This window comes from Bombus huntii, chromosome 8 (genome assembly GCF_024542735.1).
Source record: "Bombus huntii isolate Logan2020A chromosome 8, iyBomHunt1.1, whole genome shotgun sequence".
In the NCBI taxonomy this organism is placed as follows: domain Eukaryota; kingdom Metazoa; phylum Arthropoda; class Insecta; order Hymenoptera; family Apidae; genus Bombus; species Bombus huntii.
In genome coordinates, this window is record NC_066245.1 from 14916228 (window position 1) to 14937689 (window position 21462).

Sequence of the window (21462 nt, forward strand, 5' to 3'; positions counted from 1 at the left end):
GATGTAACTGATTCGCCACGGTAAAGTATCGAGATATTAGAAGTTATACGTATCTTATACGCGGAATACAAAGAAATTCGACGCAAATAAGAGGTCTCCATCCTCTCCTCGCCACTTTCACCCTGTCAACGTTTCAATCGGTACATATATTGCGCAAGCCACAGCGTGAAGAACCGTAACTCATAACATTCTTCGCTACGTAGCGCTCGAAATAGTTGAACGACTTCGTTATTCGTCGTTTTGAATGTCGTTTTGAATGAGGCGGAAGGACAGTCCAAGAAAATGATGGATCAAAATATCCTATCCTCTTACTCGTTGTACGGTTTAGAAAAGAATTAAGAAGAACAAACGAGCAACAAACAAGCAACACGAATGTACGCAAGTTCGCGGGATAGAAAAAAAAAAATAAAAATAGTAGCGCTATAGAAGAACTAAGATAGACACGGTACGAACGAATAGAAAGAAAAAAAAATGAGAAAAAAGCGATGGAAGGAACCATAAAGGCAAGGAAGAAGAATAAATTATAGAAAGAAGAAAACGAAGACGGACGATCATGGTGCAATAAAAAAGATCGAGAGAGACTCCAAGACGATACTGTAGAATAGGGAGACAAGAAATGAGGTAAGGGAAAGGAAAAAATAAGGCAGCAAGAAAGAGCTAGAGAGAAGCTCAAGAAGAGGAAAAGAGAAAGAAGGTTGGAGATTGTCCTTCTCCCGCGTGGAGAACGGCCTGGCACCTCCAAGGTCGGCCACTTCGGGTTTTCCAAATCGCGGTCCCACATGACGAGACCGACTTCCTAACTCTGTCTTTCTTCCTCCCATCGAAAATACTATCTAACGTGAACGAGATAGAATGTCTTTGTATACCGAGAACGGGGTGCAAAAAAAAAAAAAAAAAGAAAAAAAAACAGAAGAAGGAGGAAACGAGCGAGTGCGTGCGTGCCAACGTAACCGAACAGAAAGAAAAAAAACGCGCATGTTTGATGTACAGGGTGAGTCAGAAAGAGTGACTAACTCACCTGTGATTGCGATTTACGCATGCACTTTTTTACCGCGAATATGGAAGCCCGCGACGTTACGATGACACGAGTTAGCGATCTTGTAGCACGCGGGAATCGAGACAGTTGCACGCTCAACTGGCGTGGATTGATGGGAACATAAAATTGAAACCGCTCGTCAACGTGCATTTTAATGGTAATACGACACGTTGTGACGGACACTGATACAAATATTAAATGAAAAATGCGATAGTTCTGAATCAACGGAATATGTAATGTTTCCGTGACTCTGATCGTATCGGGGTTGAGTGACGAATGTGAACTTATTCATCGTGTTTTATGGGTGTTAATATTAATGTTTAACAAGGGATCAGAGTTGGGTGGCGAACGTTTTATCTCGACACGGTATCATGGTTAGATAGATGAGAGTGACGTGTGGTAAAAAATTCAATTCGATTTCATGGAAATTTAATTTTTCTTTGGGGTGATTTGGGTAAGGTTGATCACTTGATGATTTCAATTGCTGAATTAAAATTAGTGGACGAATTGAAATTTCAACTCGAAAGGTAAACGAGACAGCAAGAAGACACAATTTTGACTTGAACTACGAAAGTCGAAACAGTCCGTCTGCTTTAAAGTTTTTCGATTTCTAGAAACACGGTACAACCAAACTACAAAAGATTAATATCTTTCTCCAATAGAAATACGTCACGAATAACATACTACTCGCCGAACTGAAAAAAGAAAAAAAAGGAAAGATCGTAGACTAGAAACAGTAGTCACTTTTCGAATACCGAAACACCCATGGACTATTCTTTCTTTTTTCCTGATCAAGAATCAATAATCGTTTAGTAAACGCGCTCGTTTGATGTGTATCGATTGTATCGATCGTTATACGTTCGATTCCCCGGGTTTTTTTCTACCGCGGACGTGGGTGATCGGCATTCTTCCGTGTAGTTAATTTAAAAGCAGAGCAAGGTTTTATCTTATCGTAAACAACGATTTGTGCTCCTATATCCGGAACTCGGCGAGCATCGAAGCAACTCGTTTAATATGTATAGACATTATTATGTATACACATCTTTTTCTTTCGTTCTCGAGTCTTGCTCCTTTTTTTCTATTGAAGTTACGATCTCCTTCGAACGGCAGAAGACAGAAGGATAGATAAAGAAGGTAAGAAACGAAGAAAAAGAGAACAAAGCAAAGTCAATCAGGCGGAACAATTTTCAAGAATTATATTTATATTTGTTCGCCTGGAAAAAACCGCGTATCACGTTGGGGAATGCATAAAAAGTCGTAGATTGTATCGGCGTCGTGGCTCGTGATTCTTTAACAATAGATATACGACTCATGACTTCATGAGACGGTTTTTCCCGATACAAATCTTTATTCACTGATTTTCTTATTTAACGATCGTTACGATCGATACGTATCGCAAACTTAGTCGCGATTTACAGTCGATCACGATCGACCAACTACGCGATACAAACTACTGCTCCATTTAAGAAAATTAATGATCGTATTCGTTTATTTATATACGCGCGCGGTGAACAAGATTACCGGACGATGTTTAAGTAGCTATTGTTTCATACGATTGGGTGAAAATGAGAAAATTTATAGATAATGAACGAAGACTGCATCGTGGAAAACCGCAAAATCTCGTGAAATTGCACATAGTAGATCGAGAGGATACTGGGTTTAGGTAAGTTATCGATGATTGCAAAATTGTATCTTATTCGTTTAAATATGGTGAGCTCGTCTCGTATTAATCTGTAAGAGCTAATTAGGGAAATTTGAATGAATGTTTTCCTCATTTGACACCTTGCTAAGAAAGACATAAAATCTTGGTGTTCTTAGATTTAGTGTTCTTCAATTAAAATAAAAAGGTATATGCTAAAAGCTCTTTCGTGAATACCCACGCAGTTATGGATGCCTTCAAATCTAAATTTCAAATATCTTAAAACATAAATTTACGAACAATACTTCCTCAATAAAATACGATACACTATGATGCCATTACAATATACACATAACATTATGCTCGCAAAAATCCACAGCATCTATGCGGAAACTTGAATCGTCAGAACGATCCTGCATATTCAATTATCAAAACACAGCAATTTCGACTCGTTACATTATTCTCACGATTGTTAATTCGAGTGGTGACGTTCCTCGGCCCCCTTTCCGCTGATTTGTGGCATTCCTTGGCGATCGGTTCGATTGCTGAACGAGCGAAGAAATAGAAAGAAAGGCCCGCGGCGCGGCAGATGAATACGGTCTGGATCGGAGGCCCCTGCACAGCATCGGTAGAATTGAATCGTTGGATTATGCGGAACGCGAGCTTTTCGCGCCTTTGTTGGACCGCTGTGTGCATCCTCGACGCTGGATCGCAATGTATGCACCGTGATCGCGGCGTTGCACACGTGTAACGCGCGGGACCCACTCGCAACAATGGCGATGCGTGGGCGGCTAAGTGTTATTAATAGCGAACACTGCCAATATCTCGGCTACAAGCGATGCGGCGCAACGGTGCGCAATAATGAGGCAATTATTAACGAGACTCGATTATGCGGTCGAGGTAGCGTGCGCAGAACCGCGTTTTAGCGGCAGAAAGCTTACGTCCAAGCTGATTCGCGTAAAGTAATAGCGGCACTGGTGCCGTTTAGTTTGTTCACGCGTCTTTTACCAAGATTTATCTGCCACCTTGCATCTTGTCCTTTCTCATTTCTTTCGAACGATGAATGCAGAAAATAAAATTCCCAGGAAAGTAACAGAGTTGATGAAATTGATTGACGGTAGGCGCTAAATTTCCAGAAAAGTAGAAGATTGAGTACAGAGAAAAAAGATTTATTTTCCTGTTAAGAGAAAGTGTAATGTAAATTTTCTAGAAAGCTGGAAACTTATATGTAATGTTTGAAAAATTTTTTCTATTTTTCCGAGATAAGATTTTAATATATTGACTTCTTAGGTTTTCGTCTTCCTTTCTCTCTTTCTCTCTTTCTCTCCATGACAATGTACACATATTGTTTCAAATATGCTCGAGTTATCCGGAACGAGGTACTCGATCATCTTGAGTAGCTTCTACATTATTTTGCTCTGTTGTTTTTTTTTTTTTTTTGAGATTTTACGATCACTCGAGAGAAGTACTTTTCTACTTTTGGTTTTAAATACAAACTGGCTGGAGAGTGCGTTATTGTGCGTCTTACATACCGTTTCTCGAATATGGTTTCAAATACGTTTCAGTTTCAATGGTTCCTATAAAATCTTGTAACATATAGCGTGGTTGCACTCTCCTCGTTATACCGTCTTCAACCATATTGAAGAGAAACATGTTTCGTTTGAAAGGATTTAAGTGCCTTTAAAATCTTACAGTTTTCTATTATTCTTTGTAAGACGTTTCTTGTTCAAATCATAAAATCTGTATGTACAGTAATTTTTCTTTTTAACTTGCAAAGTATTAATTAAATGTAAAGGATAACAGTTAAAATTGTATTCCATATGTAAACGGAAGAAGCGTATCATTTCTTGAGCTTTGAAGTTTAGGCAGCATCCTGTTTCTTGAGAAAATATATACCTAATTCCGGTGGGCGATAGGCAGTTCGTTTGCTTAAATTCTAATGCCAGGTATTCTCCATTCGGATAATTTATTTTTGTAGGTAGTATACGGTGCAGTAAATGTTTGAGTTTTCTTAAAGTTGTAATGTCTTATGACTCATTGTTTCGATACATATGTGCACGTGGAAATGTTATTTTCGGACATACATGCGGCGATCTTTCCTATCCACGCATCAAAGTCTCCGCAAGCCAAGTATCACTACAATCTCAGACAATCTTAATATTACTGTAATATCGTTTCAAACAACTAAAGCTTAAATTTGAACAGGCGAAATAATTTCCATTAAAATAATACAACTTATTTAACGTAGGTAAACTTTTAAAATATCATTTATAATTCTCCAATATTCAAACATAAATGAAAATATCTATTCTATTTCTTCAAAACTTCTTTTTAATCACAGCACTGTGGTAAATCGTGCATAAAAACGATAGAAACGCAAAATCATCATACAAACGAGGCATATTATCGTTTTCTCATGGCAAAAACACGAGAGGATCGTTTGCGATATCGGGTTGAGCCGGTACGAACACCTGGATGTTCGTACTGGCAACAGGTCAAATTTATAACGTCCACGTAGCCGTTCTAGGACAAGGGCCTTGCGAAGATCCGACGAGCTCCATAAAACGCTTAATAACGCGGCCTTAAGGGCTGCTCATGGCGGACAAAGCCAGACCTGCCGTAACTTGTTCATGGTGATGCACCGACGGCATTACGAAGCTGCGTTATGCCCCCATTATGCGGTATTATGTTACTATTTACGCTATTACAAGTCCCTAATTATTTGTCTTCTCTCGCCGACCACGTTTCCCGCTTCATCTTCTTCCCGATTCCGCCATTTTTCGACGTGCCGCGCCGCCTAACTTGTATTTACAAATTACGGGTCAAGGTGCCCTTCTAACGAGATCAAATTTGTAAAATAAAAAAGATCCTTCCTGAAACGCGGACAACTCGAATACTTTGAAATATTCGATCGTTGTTTTAGAACCTTTTTTAGACTATATACTATATGTTTATAATATATATGTAATATCGTGATATAATATATTTACAAGGAATGGATGATACAGATGTTAATCGGACAGAAAAAGACGATTGTTGTTCAACCTGAACTATTCACACCAAACGTACAGAAAACAGCACAACTAAATAATTAGATAACGACTCGACTTTCACAAAATGCAATCAACACTCTCTCGGCAACGCCACTCGCAAACTCTGTTTCTCGACTCCTTTTTTCCCGTCCCTTGGCAACCGCTCGTCGCCAAGATCACGTAGGCCTCCTCTTTCCAAAACTACGCGATCGAAAACAAACGCCTCGGCTCTCGCGACATTCCACGCGGTTCACCCGCCAACTCCCAGGCCTCTCACTCACGGTACTACATATATGATATGATCTAAAAAATCAAGCAATGAAACTTTATGAATCGAAAGATGTGCAGAACATTAAATATTAAAAACGTTATGTCTTTAGATAAGAAGTAAAACGACGTGAGATATAACATTGTTCAACAAAACGAATTCACGTTATCTGTGAAATAGCTCTGAAACTGAAGAACATCTCGAATATCTTCTTTAATAATGTATACGACCGATATCCATATAAAATTATTTCTTTCAAGTGACGTTTATATCTACTCTCTGAGATATTATTATGCCTTATCTAGCGGTTTATTTTATTACCCCATGCTATTGTTTATATTATAAATTAGAAATATCTCGATAATGTATTTTACATATCGGGAAGAATTTCTATCCCACTATCTTGATCGGCTTGAAATTGTATGATCTTTTTGCTATTTTGTTCTATGCAGCGAAGTAGCATTGTAATGAAGTCTCGCTGGTGAACTCGACGAAAGACAAGCGTGAGAATAAGGAACTGCGATAGGCTCACAGTTACGTTTGATTATTTAATGTCTGCGACTACGTCGTTTAACTATGCAGAGAACTTGAAAGGGTTTACGGTTCTTAGCGCGAATATCGCCTTGTTAGTCCGTATTTTTCAATCACCAGGCGGGTATTTCGTTTTGTATTGTTACACAACTTTGTCGATGTGATCCTTGTTCTGCTACATCGAATACGTGTAATCTAAATTCGAGTTTTCGGCATCATTATCCTGTTTCAATGGATTCAGTATCGAATCTTAAATTAATTATGCACTTATCAAGTTAACTAATAACATTCGTCTGTTAAACTGACTTTAAATTATTCAGTTTTTTCAATTTTCTCACTGTCTCATCCCAAAATTTTACTCATTTTAGAACTCATAAAATTAGCCTTACTCTGACAAAAGAAGAATTCTTTTATACAAATTATAAAGCGAACCGTTAAGAATTGCCTGTACTAAAACCGTCTATATTCCAAAGTTCGAAAGAACATTGATAGCCACCAGATGTGTAGGTGTGGATTCCTTCTTGAGCGAAGAAAGATGCAGAAATAAGGAGACCCGTTCCCGCGACCGTGTTTAGTCAACGTTATTACCATTCGGAATCTTTAGTTAGTTTACCGTGGCGGCATTCCATATAGCAATGCCACGAAGGTGCAACGCTACGATGCGATGGTTCGCGCGGCATACTCGCATTATATGCGCATAAGTTATGCACATTATCGTTATGCGCCAGTTCGAGCATAATTTCACCTCTCAAGAGGTTCGTATACACGCAACTCCGTACAAGTTACTTAGGAACTCTGATTTCAGATTCTGTTCCTGACCGTTTCTTCCCTCTAGCCCTCTTTCACCTGTTTCTCTTTATTCCTGTTTTATGTGTGTCGACCAGCTTGTTTCACCGTGTCTTTCCTTTGTACTCCATTTTTCTCGTCTACTCGCTTATTGCTCTTATTTATCGTATCCGTTGTACATACGGAATGATCTTTATTCATTTTGGTTCCTACAAACAACTTAAGAAGAAATGAGACAAAGTTCTGTGGATGTTTATAGTTTTGTGAATGATATGCATATCTGTATTAGTGTAACAGAATTAATATTATATTAGTATTTTATGAGTATTGTAACAAAATTTGAAGTTAATTTAGTTGGGAAACAGATAATTTTTTATTTCTAGGAATTAACATTAGAACAGTTAAGCATAGTTGGATTATATGGTTGAATTATAAATGAGATATTCGTGTATTATGTTTTTTGATTTTAGATTAATTTTATTATGCTACACATCCTATTGATGTGATCTAGTTAGCGGTTCGATACGAGTATCGTGAACACCAGTTTTAGGAACCTACAATTAAAAAGTGTCGAAGGTTTTGCAGTAAGGTCACCTAGGTTCGTACGTTATAGATTGTGGTGAATCGATAATCGAGACGTATCGAGGGTTTCGATCATAATTGAGTTCGTACGGTATGCTGGGGGCAGTTGAAAATAATTAAGGTAACATCTATGTGATTCTCATAAAGCTCTTGCTAGGGAAAAGAATTTTTTCGTCCTTGTAATCGAGGAAGAGAAAAGGGATAGCTGCGAAGAATAAAAGACAAATATGCGTTTCTTTTTTTTTTTTTTTTTTTTTTTGATGTCAAAGTATTCTAGTCCTTTTAGAAAAGCCTGGAAAGGTGAGCAAGAGCATTGTAGAAGTTAACATGAAAATTGAAATAAACTTGGAATATTAATAGTCATTTATTGCAAATTCGAAGGAACATGAATGAAAAATTTATATAAAAATCTATGCAAATCCGACTTCAAAGAATTTTGAATTTATTCTTCGCTATTGTTCATAACTTCGAGTCATGTTGTGTGCATAAATTATGCGCTTAAGTTCAAGGTAGATATTACTGGTGATACTCAAATAGATAGGGATTCATTGTAAAAATTAACAATCACATAGTCTGTAGTATAGAATCTAGGAATAAATATCGTTTCTAAGAAAAGATGTAAGTGAAGTAGAAAAAATATTTCTCGGAAACAGAAAATAAACGTACTTATGTATGTATATATGTAAATCGATGACTTATTGTCAGGCTCGAGAAATATTGTTGTTTAAAATATCCATAAACTACAAAATGCTTATCGAAACTCAATGTAGAAATTCACTGATTCAATACCATAAAAATACCACCGTATAAATTAATTGTAAAAGAGACGAAGAAATTCTAAAATTAATCGAGAGAAATGTATGTGGGAATTATCGCTTTTCAATTCCTTACTTAAGTCGGAGACCAGACCGTTCATAGACGCAAAAAATGTTGCTCCTCCTTCTAAGAGAAATGGGAGGTAGAATGATCGTGAGGGACGATGATCTTAGATAGTACGCAACTGTCATGGATGGTACACGTGTTTCAGAGCGACGGTCGTTCACGTCCGTTTCAGGTACTCGACCGCCCGCGTAGTCACGTGAGATTTCTAAGACAATATTCAGTTTTCAAGCAGTGTTTTCGTCATTCAGCACTTCAGAAAAACAGTGGCATTCACGATGCTGGTCAACCCTTTATGATAAATAATAATTCAAATCTTAAAATTCTAGTGAGTAAAATTCAGTGATTTCTATAACGTGACAAATTAAAACAATGCAGACCTTCATTAAATTTTTTGTATAATGAAAATTGAATTCACTTAATATGCTTCGTTCAACGATTATTTCAGTGATGTGAAATTGGAAAAAAGTATGTTCTACGAGTGCTTCTGATTGATAGAAAATTAAAAGATATTTATATGACAGTGTGTATAATTTATAAGAAATTACAAGAAATGTTTTTTGAAGTGGATTCTCAATGTCGATGATATAACATTTCTTTCGATGCTGCGAGAATTTTTAAGAAACGGACTACGTGATTTAATATTATTATTTAAATTTACGATCGATTGTCAAGGCTAAAATAATTGAATCTCGCATGGAACATTATTTCTTGATTCTCGCCGTGTCTACAGATAATCGATTTGATTCAAAGACATAATTCATGCCATCGGTTACGTGACTTCAGAAAAATATCTTTGTAATCGACGATTCCTATTTACATCGTTTTCTGTCATTTCTTCGTAGCAAGATTTACATCAGCCTCTTTGACGTTCGCTTTATTTTCCATTAATTATCTGACTACTAACATCACATTTCATACACGCCAGTACTTGGAGCTTCAGTGAAAAGCATACTCTGAAATTATTTTTAAAATTTCTCAAGTTATTTGACAATGTTCTAAAAATTCGCGAGGATAGTGTTATTCGTGTCATTTATAAGTTTACTTAAACAATTGCAATTGATTAATTCTGTCCACTAGTTTAATATCCATTGCATAATTGTTTTTATATTAAAATGCTACGTTGTTTTTCATCAATGTTTCTCCTCTACTTTCAAAGTTTAGGTAGAAATGGTTAATTCTCCCGATTATCAGAAAAGAGAAGTCTCGATAACCCGAATCAAAAGCACAGTATGAAGATTACGATTTAACTTATTAATTTTTGCTTCTCATTAAATCTAATTCCCCAGCTGATTGAAACCGCGGAGCAAGTCGGTTTCCGTTATCCATTTCTCAAAGAACAAACATCAATTAAATCCTTTAATTCCGACTATTCAGTTTTCTATTCATCTAATTCCACGTAATTCATCACTGCCCTGTAGATAAACTCCTGATAATCGCGTTACATAATAGAATACGCATAATTGCTCCGAAGAAAGAAGATTAATCGATCGTTCTTCTACTTTTTTCTTCTTTTTGCATCAAGTATTATACAATTATCTGTGCTGTCGTCGTGATTGTCATCAACGTGTTGCCATGCGATTACAAACAATATACTCGCAGATTAAACGTTCCAAATGAAAAACTACTTCTCTACCGTTATTCGATGGGCTATCGTTTCAGGAACAAAAAGAAAGCAAAGGTTAATTGAGACCGGACCTTCTTTTCTACATTGTCGATCGACCAAACGGTGTCGAATGAGATTCGATTGGCTTCGTTAAGTTGGCCCCGATGAGTTCTATGCTCGCGGCTCGTTCCACGTCGCCTCGGATGGTAATTATCTGAACGAGAAGTATGCGGATCGGCGCAGAATGTCATGACAGGTAACGGTATAATCTTGTGACATTCGAGCGTATTAATATTGCCGCGCGTTTCGTTCGTTCATGGAAGTGTATCGAACTGGATTCCTGAATACGAAATCGTCTCTCTGCCGTTTCCACGTGGAGGGCGGTTACCATTTAAAAAGAAACACGCGAAGGAAGTTGAAAACAATTTCGATCGACTCGCCCATTACCGAGTACCTATCGCATTTTCGACCGTAGTTCGTAAATTTCTTTCAAAAGAAAATTCTTTCAAAATTAAAAAATATATAAGTACTTTTAACATGATTGTCCTTGGTTTTCATCGATAGGGAAACATATTTAGATATATGTATTTATTTTCATTATAAAACATTAATTATAATCATCATATGTACATACACGTTGCAAATTTATTTATTTTTTGAATTTGGTGATCAACCCTTTCGCAATAAGTTACGTCGTTCATTGATTCGATCCATATCCGCAGAAATAATACTTCCAATTGACAAAGCGCCAGGCAACGATCTGAAAATGACATTTCCGGAGTTATGTTCAATTATGTGATACAGTCGAAGTATGATTTACGCATACACCAGGGTAGCTGACACCGATTATCCGTATGTATCGTAACTGGAATTAATTACGCAGAACACCGGCAAACGACACACACATGGCTGAATTGGCGAGAATAGACGATTACGATCGACTCGTGTGTTGTCACAGCAACGATAATTCGCAAGGGAAATCCCTGGCATAAATATTCTCGAACGATAAAACGATCGCGATCGAGACCCTGTCTCTGCAACTGTATTACGACAAAAAGTTACGATCACCGATTTTTTGCTTGTTCGTAACCTTGTACAGTGGCTTCCTATCGAATGAGTATAATCGAGAGAACCATAATGGTCTAGACGATTTTTATGATTTTAACGCTTTAGTTCCTTTAATCGAATACTACTTCTTTATTTAACACTTGGAAGTGAAATAAATATAAACTAGATTTATAAATACTCGTCACATAAAAATTGGATTCCAAACTCTTTGGACATGAAAAATTGTTAACTTAGAATTTTTAATTGGAAGTATATGCATCCTGCATAGATACTAATACCAATTGACCCATAAGAAACATTCGGAGCCATAAAATCGCGCGAAGATAAAATGTAATAAGCCTATCATTGATGGAACATAAAGCTAAGAAATGAATGGTTCACAGTCAGATTTGTTAAAAAATTAGAAACCGTTTCGGGAATCGTTTTATAATTATAACTTAAAAATATCAGGCTCGAATAGATTAAACAAATCCAGCCTATTAGTGGCTGAAGAATTAAATTGTGCGAATAATGGTCATTTACTTATTTATATCCGAGCTTGCCTCATTGAGACTGCTTCTTTAGGAAAGAGAAAGATGCGCGAAGTTGGTTTTCCTTTGTGCTTGACTCAAGGCAAGTAGCCAGACGAGAGGTATAATTGTTTATAACTTCACTTGACTGGTTGTTTAAAGATAAAGTGACGGTGGGGAGTTTGCAACTGATGCGCGTGAATGAGCGAATGAATGAACTCGATGAAAACAACGTGAGAAGTTCTCGCGATGGAATTCTTGTGGTTCCCCTCGTCCATTTTTCGTTGTTTCACACATGATATTGAAATTATTTGCACTGGTTTAAATAAAAAATAGAACAATTTTTATATTCAACAGATATTTATAATAGAAAAACTTTACTTAAATGGAAATGTTGCACTAGCTATAAAACAATATCGTCATCGCTTCATACTCGAGAAGACAATTTGCCAGTAATTTATACTTTTACGTCAGTATATAAGAAATAAGATTATTGCAAAGTCAATAGATACTTTATACCAAGTAATACATATTATAATAACCCGAGTGTAAGATAAATCAGAACATCCTCATCTTGGGAATATAATACGATGATAATTACATACTACGTATAATATTTTGTTTCAATTAAATATTTCACAAAAAGCTCGATATACGATATTTAAATTTCTTCATTCACAAGGTTTTTTACCATCAATATTTTTAAACAGCGTGTAGATATTCTTTATCTTCGTGCAAGAACTTTTACCATACCTTAAAACTTCATGAATACAGATCTACTTTTATGGAGTTATCCATTCTCGAATATAAGTATTATCTTTCCTTTCTTCTGTTCATCACTGTATAACACAGTGGATACGCAGACTGACAACAACCGTCAATGCCAACTACGAACGACTAAACGATTAATGAAAGATTAATGTACGCGCGTCTCGCAAGAAACGATTAGAATTTCAATGAAAACGATTACAAATGCACCTGGAGAAAAAAATACGTGCATAATAACAAGCACCAAAAATATCGTTAGATCGTTATCTATTATATAACAGATAATATCAAAAGAAATTGCTTTGATTCCTCTGAAAAAAAAAGAAAAAACGTATTTGAGAAAACGATCCAATTCGTACAATTGATTGCCAGACTAATCAAGCCACCGTATCGACCGAATAAAAGTAGAAAAAAGATTTATTGGAGCTTGGTAAGGCACAATTTCGCCGTGGCCGTCGAAAAATCACGGTAAAAAGAAGTTTGAAAAAGAATTATTGTTAAAGCTGACGTCATTCTCCTTTCTAATTTCGTTACGTCACGATGGATTAGAGATCATCCAAGGCGTATGATCCTATGAACCATAAAATTATCGTCCTTGAACCTGGCTGTTGTTCTCTTGCCGGGTCAAAAACCCCCCTTGAACCCTATCTTGGAATTTTAGATATAATTCGGTCTCGGTTTAAAGTACATGGATTATATTGGTAGGTGAAAATAAAATGAAATGTCGTATAATGTCATATCTTTTTATAATTACAAGTCTTGACGAAAAACTTGCAATAAAAGTGAATGACTGATCATGAGATATGGATTTCCGGTCAAAATAAATTCGCCGCCACATATGAATACAAATCCAAATGCTCGCACGGAAATCAATTGAATGCCGCACCGAGAGAGTTTAACAGAATTCGACAAGAGACTTCCTTCGATGAACGCTATCGAAGGTCAAGATTTTTTAACTGAGGGTATTATCGATCACGCGCAAATTTAATTTGGCTCAGACGTTGTTCGTTATGAAATCCCAACTGTGATAATCCCTTAGTTATCATAAAACGTTGGTAACTGGTATCCTCTGGAAACTGTTTCTTCGAAGGTGCATATCACCGTGAAACCGATAATTTCTTATCGATCTTCTTCAAATTCGACACTGGACTTTGATATCTGCATTTTATCTACGTTTATTTTGGAGCTGGACTGGAAGTTTAAATATAAACAGCTGTTTAAGGGTAAAATTTAGGGCGTCGCATGAAAAATTTTTTAAGATTTATCTATTAACAACATAATGTGTTTTTTCTTTAACATTTTGTTATTTCAATTGTGTAACATAGTTGAATACGAACTTCTAGCTGACAATAAAAAGATTGATTATTTCGCAATGATTGCGAAACGCCAGAAATTTTAGGTTTTCTATTAAATTAATGATTCAGCGCGAATCAATGAGTTACTACCGTCTTATCAGAGTTGTCACGAATTATAAATATAAACGAATCACGAAAAAGTGTCGAAAAATTGTATCGCTTATGTAATATGAAACATAGATACGATACGAGTATAACGAAGTCGTAAATTTAAGTTGAGTTAGAAAAATCGTCTTTCTATCTCGACGCAATAGAAAAGCATCGTGATCTATGAAAATAATATTTTCCCTCTAGAATTACGAATATTTTATTATGAAAAGAATAAAAATTGGATTTATAAACATATTTAACAAGAACAGTATCAATTTCAAATCGTTACGTTTCCAGATATTATCAGAAGCAAAAAAATGACAAGTAATATATTCTCTGTTCTTTTTGCCCAATTATATCAAACGCTTCAACCATCCCAATTAATATCCCCAATGAGTTCCGCAAAAAACACAGCTACAAGTCGATTCATGGCCAAGCACGAGCCATTAAAATGACATTTTATCGTGGCTCTTCGCGGAGATACTCGTTTGTCGCGCAAAAAGTAGCCTTTTAAGCAAAATTAATTACGACGAGAAAACCGTACATCGATCTATCGAGCACTTAAATCGCGGCTCGTCGAAGCTGGTTTTTCTGAACAGAGCAATCGAACTAAGAGGTGTTGATTTCTCCAAAATGATGAGGTCGGATCCGTAACTCGGCTAAAATTTCGCGTTTAATGTACTAAAGGAAAGATCGCAGTTGCACCGTTGGCCAGTGATGTCAATCTCTAGTCCCTAGGAAAGGCCAAACAGGAAACTGTGGAAATCTTAAAAACTCGTCATTACGGAGAAGATTTTGTGATACCTAACATCCTATCACGTAAAAACCAGACTTTCGTTCGAACGGGTACATGTCGCAACCCATGTTGTCAGTTAATTAACCAAAAATCAGACGATATCGTCTGTTTTTATGTCGTTTGACTTAAGTTCCTTAATTGTAACGAACTTATATCGTGTGCAAAAGGTATCGGTGGATTTCAAGGAAGCGTGGATTGATCAGCAATTAATCGATGATCGTGTAAATATTTAAAATCTGTTAAATAACATTGGATTTAATTTTCTTAAACAAGATGTTATAAAAAAGGAATTGTAGTGCCAAACATCAGTCATTCGTCTAGGATACTCTTAATTATAAACCTGTTCTAATCTACATCGCAAAAGTAAAACTCAACGAAAACATTTAAAATTTCATTCCAACAAGTTGATCAGTTTCCGGAATACCAATCTCTCCGTGTCCTGCTTGTGCGGCAGAGGGGTTAAAGCAACCCATTCTTTTGCGCAGGCGATTCAGGAAAGCTCGGCCGAGGATTCCATAGTCCATAGATCCCATCAGCATAGATAAACATTCTCTTTCTTGCCGGGACCTTTCGCGGGAGGCTAGAGAGAAGTCGAGAAATACGCGGTCCTCTTTTGTGGCTCGGCCTTCCCGTATCTCTTCTCCTAGAGCTGTCCTCTCTTTCTTCCTTCTACTCTTCTCTATCCTCGTTTCTCTAGCCATGACGGTATACGCGATGTTACACGGTTCCAGATGGAGAAGGGATGGTATTGTGTCTCTACGTTGGTATATACACTGTAAGCGTGCAAATCCGCGGCCTCGTGTATGGGTATAATCGTTTATTTCGCGTCGACCTTTGCGGGGCACTACGTCAAAATGTCAGACGCGACCCCGCCTGAGCGTAGGGAAGATGCACTGGGAACGTTGTAATGGGCTTACAAAGCGTAACAAACTGATGCGAGGTCAAACACACGACGGGCAATAAACACACGGAAAGATAAATGGGCCCTTAAGGTGCACAGGCATACCACGTCGGGGAAAGTGTTTCGTTTCGTTTCGGCTCAAACCACTAGGACTTCCTTTACTCGCCCACTTTTACCTTTATTTTTTACCTTTCTTTCGACCCTAGACTCGAGATAATAGCGAGTCGTTAACGATTATTTACAAGGAAACCAAGGCAGATATTTATTATTACAGCGAGGATCGCGAGACCAGATAGCAAAGCCGCGCTATTTTCACGCCACAATATCCTGCGACTGATCCTATCGAATCCTTTGATCCCGTGAACACGTACTCGGTGGACCGACCGAATGAAGTTTTAATTACCGCGTGCTCTTCCTTTCACCAATGATGAAGAGGAATTTTTATTGTATATTTCGCTGAATTAATGACGCTGTAAGATGTAGCGTACATAATTATAAATAATTAAAAAGTATTTATAAAATATACCAAGAGTCTCATATCATTTATGAAAATGATTTTTCCAGCACTCGCTAGTAGGTTAATTTAATGTTATTGTGCATTCTGTATCTATAACGCTCGTTTTTATCGCAAGATACATTGAATTTAATCTTATGCAACTTCATGTAACTTAGAAACTTTTATATCATATGTCTAAATTTCTTAAAATTTTGTTTTACTTGTTCTCATTTTACTGTTGTTTACTCATTTCAGTACTATATTCTTCGGTACTCTTTCAAGTCTAATTTTACTCGCTTACCACTGTATTAGTTTATTACGTCACTATACCTTCATACTGATACCAAACAGTCTATGTATATATAGCGATTATTGATTCTTAATTTACAGATCAAAATGAAACAATAGTCGACTATAATTTCTTGTAAAATAAAATTATGTATAATAAAATTCCGATTACGCTTACACAGTGTAAAATTTCTATTTATCAATTTTCTCAAAGCAGTATGAAAATTTCCAGTGAAAGACGAGAGATAAAGTGCTTGTGAGCGCAATTACACGTTCATATCGAAATGATCATGACGTTAACGTTCGAATTAGACAGTTGACAGAACGATATCGCGACCTCGGCCGGTTCGCAAGTTTCAGAGATGAGTAGGAAGATCGCCTTAAGCCATAAGTGACTTACGAAGCGTAACAAACTGACACGAGTTTAAGCACGGGACGGGCAATAAACACGCGGAAAGATAAATGGACCCTTGGTCCGTCGTTGTACTCTCGAAGAAAGTGTAACATTTCGACTAGATTTTTTTTTTCACTTGTATGCGCCGAAATAAATCGTGAGTCGTCGGGGGTGGAAAATAAAAACATTATAACCTCCGTTGAGTTTCTGTACAGTTCGTTTTCTTCTCGTCAAATCATTAAAGTTATTGATCATTCGATATAAAGTATTGAATTATATTCTCCTGCCTCTTTCTTATGCATACGTGCATTATAATGATATGGGAATGCATAGGTATTGTATTTTATTAATCTAATTTCAACTGCCACATTCAACAAAATTCGAAAATACAGAAGGTCATCTTGCAAAAAATATAGAACATTCTTCTCAACAAATTCTTCTACAAACGTAAAATTCGTAAAATCTATCATAAAATGTTTGTTTCAGATGCCACAGACAGTACCTACTGCAGCCGGCTATTCGCCGTCGTTCGATTACAGTACATTCCAGTTCGATTTGTCCCTTCTGTCGGACGATTATGCCGCTACGAACACGCAGAGTACACTGAAAGCAACGCAAATCAAACAGGAAGCACAATCGCCTCGCCCCAGTTCGCCGACCGCTTACTCGAGTTCACCTTACCCCGGTGCTGGTGGTGAACTATCCCCTAACTACTCGCATGAAGGTTCACCAGGATACCCGACGAGTCCATACTACGTGCCTAGGAGTCCTCAGAGTGCTCAATTCTATCCGACCAGTCCAGAACCTCCCGCGAAGCAGCCGGTTAAGAGAGAAAAGAGCCTCGATCTTCTTGCTATTTTGCAGGAGTCCAGGTAAATCATGTTCTGCCTATTTTATTAGTTTTTTAAGTTAAACGAATTTACAAAACTCTATTTTGACATTTTTCGATAAAATACTAATTTGTCTTAAAGTTGCAGTTGCAAGTTGAAGTTGCAATTTGCATCGTATATTATATTAACAAACGGTCTCCACAATCCTAATTTCAGACTCCTAGCCGAGAGTCTAGGCTACCGGGAGGATTCTACTGACTGTACAGTGCCGTGCACACCACCCAGGACAGAGGAGGATATTTACAACAGCCTTGACGCGGACTTCTTCGCGAAGAAAGAGGATACCGCAGTGCAAGGACACCCGTTGCTGAAGGAAATCCTGTTCAAGGAAGAGCCTCGATCCAGCTGTAGCAGCAGCAATAGCAGTGCCAGTGGCAACACCAGCACCTCCTCCTCGTTGTCGTCCTCCTCATCGAGTACTTCTTCCTCGCCAGATCCTGTGGAACTCGAGAACAGTTCTCCTTTGAGAAACTTGCTGTTTAAAGGTACCAGAAAGGATTTCGCGGATGCCGCGAGAACAAATGTTCTGAAACTTGAGAGAATACAGGACGAGGTCCGAAATCCTCTGCAAAAGGAGGAGGAGCTGTTCAAGGACGGACAAAAGAGCGATCATCAGTTGCTCAGAGAGGTTTTGAGGGATACCAGCTTTCAAAGAAAGTACAATTTGAGACCCGTGGATCTGGGTAGCGTCGGGACAGGGTTCGTGGAAGACATGGAAGCCGGCGAATGTGTCGGTGATCTGACTAGAGAACAGATCGAACCTGTCCTCAGTCTGGCCATCCAGCAGCTCCAGAAGGACTTCGACAATACCTGCGTGGCTCTTGGTATTCATCCCGGTGAGTGATTTCTTTGATTAATCAATTAATATTCAAAAAATTTACGTGTCTGCATACAGTACACGATACTTCGTTGTTACATAATGACTGGTCACGTTCTTTGAATATTAAAAGATAAAATATGAAGTATGTGGCGATAGCTGACTCGGATTATGACTTCTGAACTTCTGTTTTTAATTCTTTGTAACATGATTCTTCTTCGTATAATTATTAAATTGCGCAAGACCTATGCCTTATTAAATGGCATTATTAGAACATACTTCCAACAAAACAGAGTCGAAAAATTATCATCGCGAACTAACGCAACGTAATGAATAAGTGAACCACGGATAGATGTAACCTCGATAAGCAATAAGAAGATGCGTGAGCGTCCATTAGACTCAGACCTTCTTGCTACCTTGCCGCGGGCAAACGTTCGACGTTATCTTCGTGAACGTAGGAGCGACCGGTTCGACTATTAGTTGGTCGCATGATGTCATGCTCGGAATAAGTTACGGAGTCACACCGTGCTTTCACGGTTACGAAATTTTGAGGGCTTCACTCAAGGTCATCTACGGTTCTTCCGCACCTTCTCTAACTAATTGAAAAATTTTCGATACCTGTGATCGCGTTGCAATGGGATGACACGATGTTAGTGCGAATGACCGTAATTTCGTTTGCAACCAACGAACAGGAGTTCGCGAGGTAGATCGGCGAAATAGAATGAGCTTCGCGATGGAACGTAGAAAGTTCGGTAGTGAAATCGAAAGTAACTGTATCGATCGCGTGTCGTGAAACTTCGATACGTGTGTTCCAAAGCTAAAAGTTGTCTCGACTATATGAGAAATGAGTGTACGCAATGGCATAAGTGTCGAATAGAAGTGACAATAGATGTCGTAAGTATGACAAAAGTGTATTGTATCGAATACGTAAATAAAATCTATGTCGACGTTTCGAGTAGTAAAACTATAACATGGAATTGGAAACTAAAGAGAACAAAAATACATGGAAAATTGTATTGTTTGAAACTAATGAAAACGAAATTTATTTATTTTGCACTATTTATATTAGTCAAACCTAGCGCCGTAATTATTATGCTTCGTCAAACGTGTTTTCCTCTTCGCAAATAAATTAACAGTGTGACGAAGTAAAAAGTTTAATATCGAAATAATATCTAATAATGAATGTGCATCGATAATTATTGGAAACAATTGGAATAATTGCAGAGCCACGACGCTGGAGTGCTGCGGACGTAGCAGCCTGGATCCAGTGGGCCAGAAGGCAGCTGCAACTGCCCTCGGTGCCACTGGAGAGCTTCAACGTGGACGGTGCTACGTTAGCTTCCCTGACGGAAGAGGAATTCTGTCAGCGTGCCCCTCAGGTAAGTCGAGAATAATCTTACGAAAGATTGATTACGGTTCTGCTGGTTCTGTCGTTCGCCGACTCGTCTGCTTTTAAATCGGCCAGTGCATAAGTCGCACTTTCAACGGGTACCGTTACGCAATGCCGTTCTTGAGACAGCAACCAACGATGATTATTCGCAGACCGTTTTAACGAAGCAATTAGTCAATGGAATTTCGTGGTGTTTCGATAAATTGCCGGTGCAAAATGTTTGGTTGAACGTCATGGTCGGTGATTGCCGGCAACGATAAACGCGCGTCATCCTGCTGGTGACGTTCAGGAGTTGAATAAGAGAATCGTGCCGGCAGATGAGGAAGTTCCATCGTTGTTACCCACTGGTTACATATAATTGCGTCAATTACTAGAATTGGTTATTAGCGACTCCCATGAAAGTATTAATTTGAGTTTCGTTTTGAAAACAGTTCGTTCATCTATCCCAAAGATATCGATTAATGTAATTGGAGATTATATGAAAATTTGGATTGGAAAATTTGATTTGAAAGATTTTCTGGTGTTTCTTCAAAAGGAAATTATATTTATTAAGAGGAAATATATTTATTAAGGAAATTATATATTTATTATTAATAAATTATAATTTATTATATAATTAATTATTATTTATTAAAATTATATTATTAAATTATGATAAATCCAGCATCAAAATATCTTTTGTTTCCTTAGAAATTGAATGAGCGATCGTTTTATCTTTAATTGCATCCTAGTTGCACAACGTACAAAATAATAATGTAACAAGTTTAAAATATGACGTAACATTTCAATTAATAAACCATTCGTTCTTTTAATCGTTTCTGAATTCTTTTATCGGTTTACTAGAATGACTAAAGAATACTTGTTTATAATTAAAAAGAAAAACACATAATCTCGATAGCGAAATGCTTCAATGAATTACGATTGCTACGCATAGGCAATATTCTCGTTCGTTATCTGTCGACAATGTCGTTTGCGTCGATATTTTTAAAAAAAGGTTATCTAGTGTCGGTCCAAGAATTTACAACGGATTTCATTTCTGGCGTTATCGCTGTCGGAATTTCTTTTTAGCAGACAATGCACGTGGTTATGTTATTTTAAATGCTACTAATACAATTTAACTTAACTTAACTTACTAAATCAAATGCAGCAAAGTGTTTTAATTGTACAGAAAGTGTGTACGCTTTCAAAAACAATGCTGTTTAATATCACACAAATTCCAATCAATCAAGGTAAAAATGTAAAAGTAGTTTCAAAAAGTCGTCAAATCCATAACCAGATAGCTTCCCCGATCGATACATAAAAAATTCTTCAACTACATTGCTACAAAGAACTACTTTTATA

At 37.3% G+C, this 21462-nt stretch overlaps 1 protein-coding gene across 1 annotated transcript in view; it reads left to right on the forward strand.

Moving 5' to 3' along the window:
* The window catches only part of LOC126868697 (DNA-binding protein D-ETS-4), a 62764-nt gene that overhangs the window by 32673 nt on the left and 8629 nt on the right, over positions 1–21462 (forward strand). Inside the window, exons 2-4 of the mRNA XM_050624471.1 lie at positions 17511–17896; positions 18071–18750; positions 19956–20110. Of these exons, the coding sequence (XP_050480428.1) occupies positions 17511–17896; positions 18071–18750; positions 19956–20110 (1221 nt within the window). The remainder of the gene's footprint in view (positions 1–17510; positions 17897–18070; positions 18751–19955; positions 20111–21462) is intronic.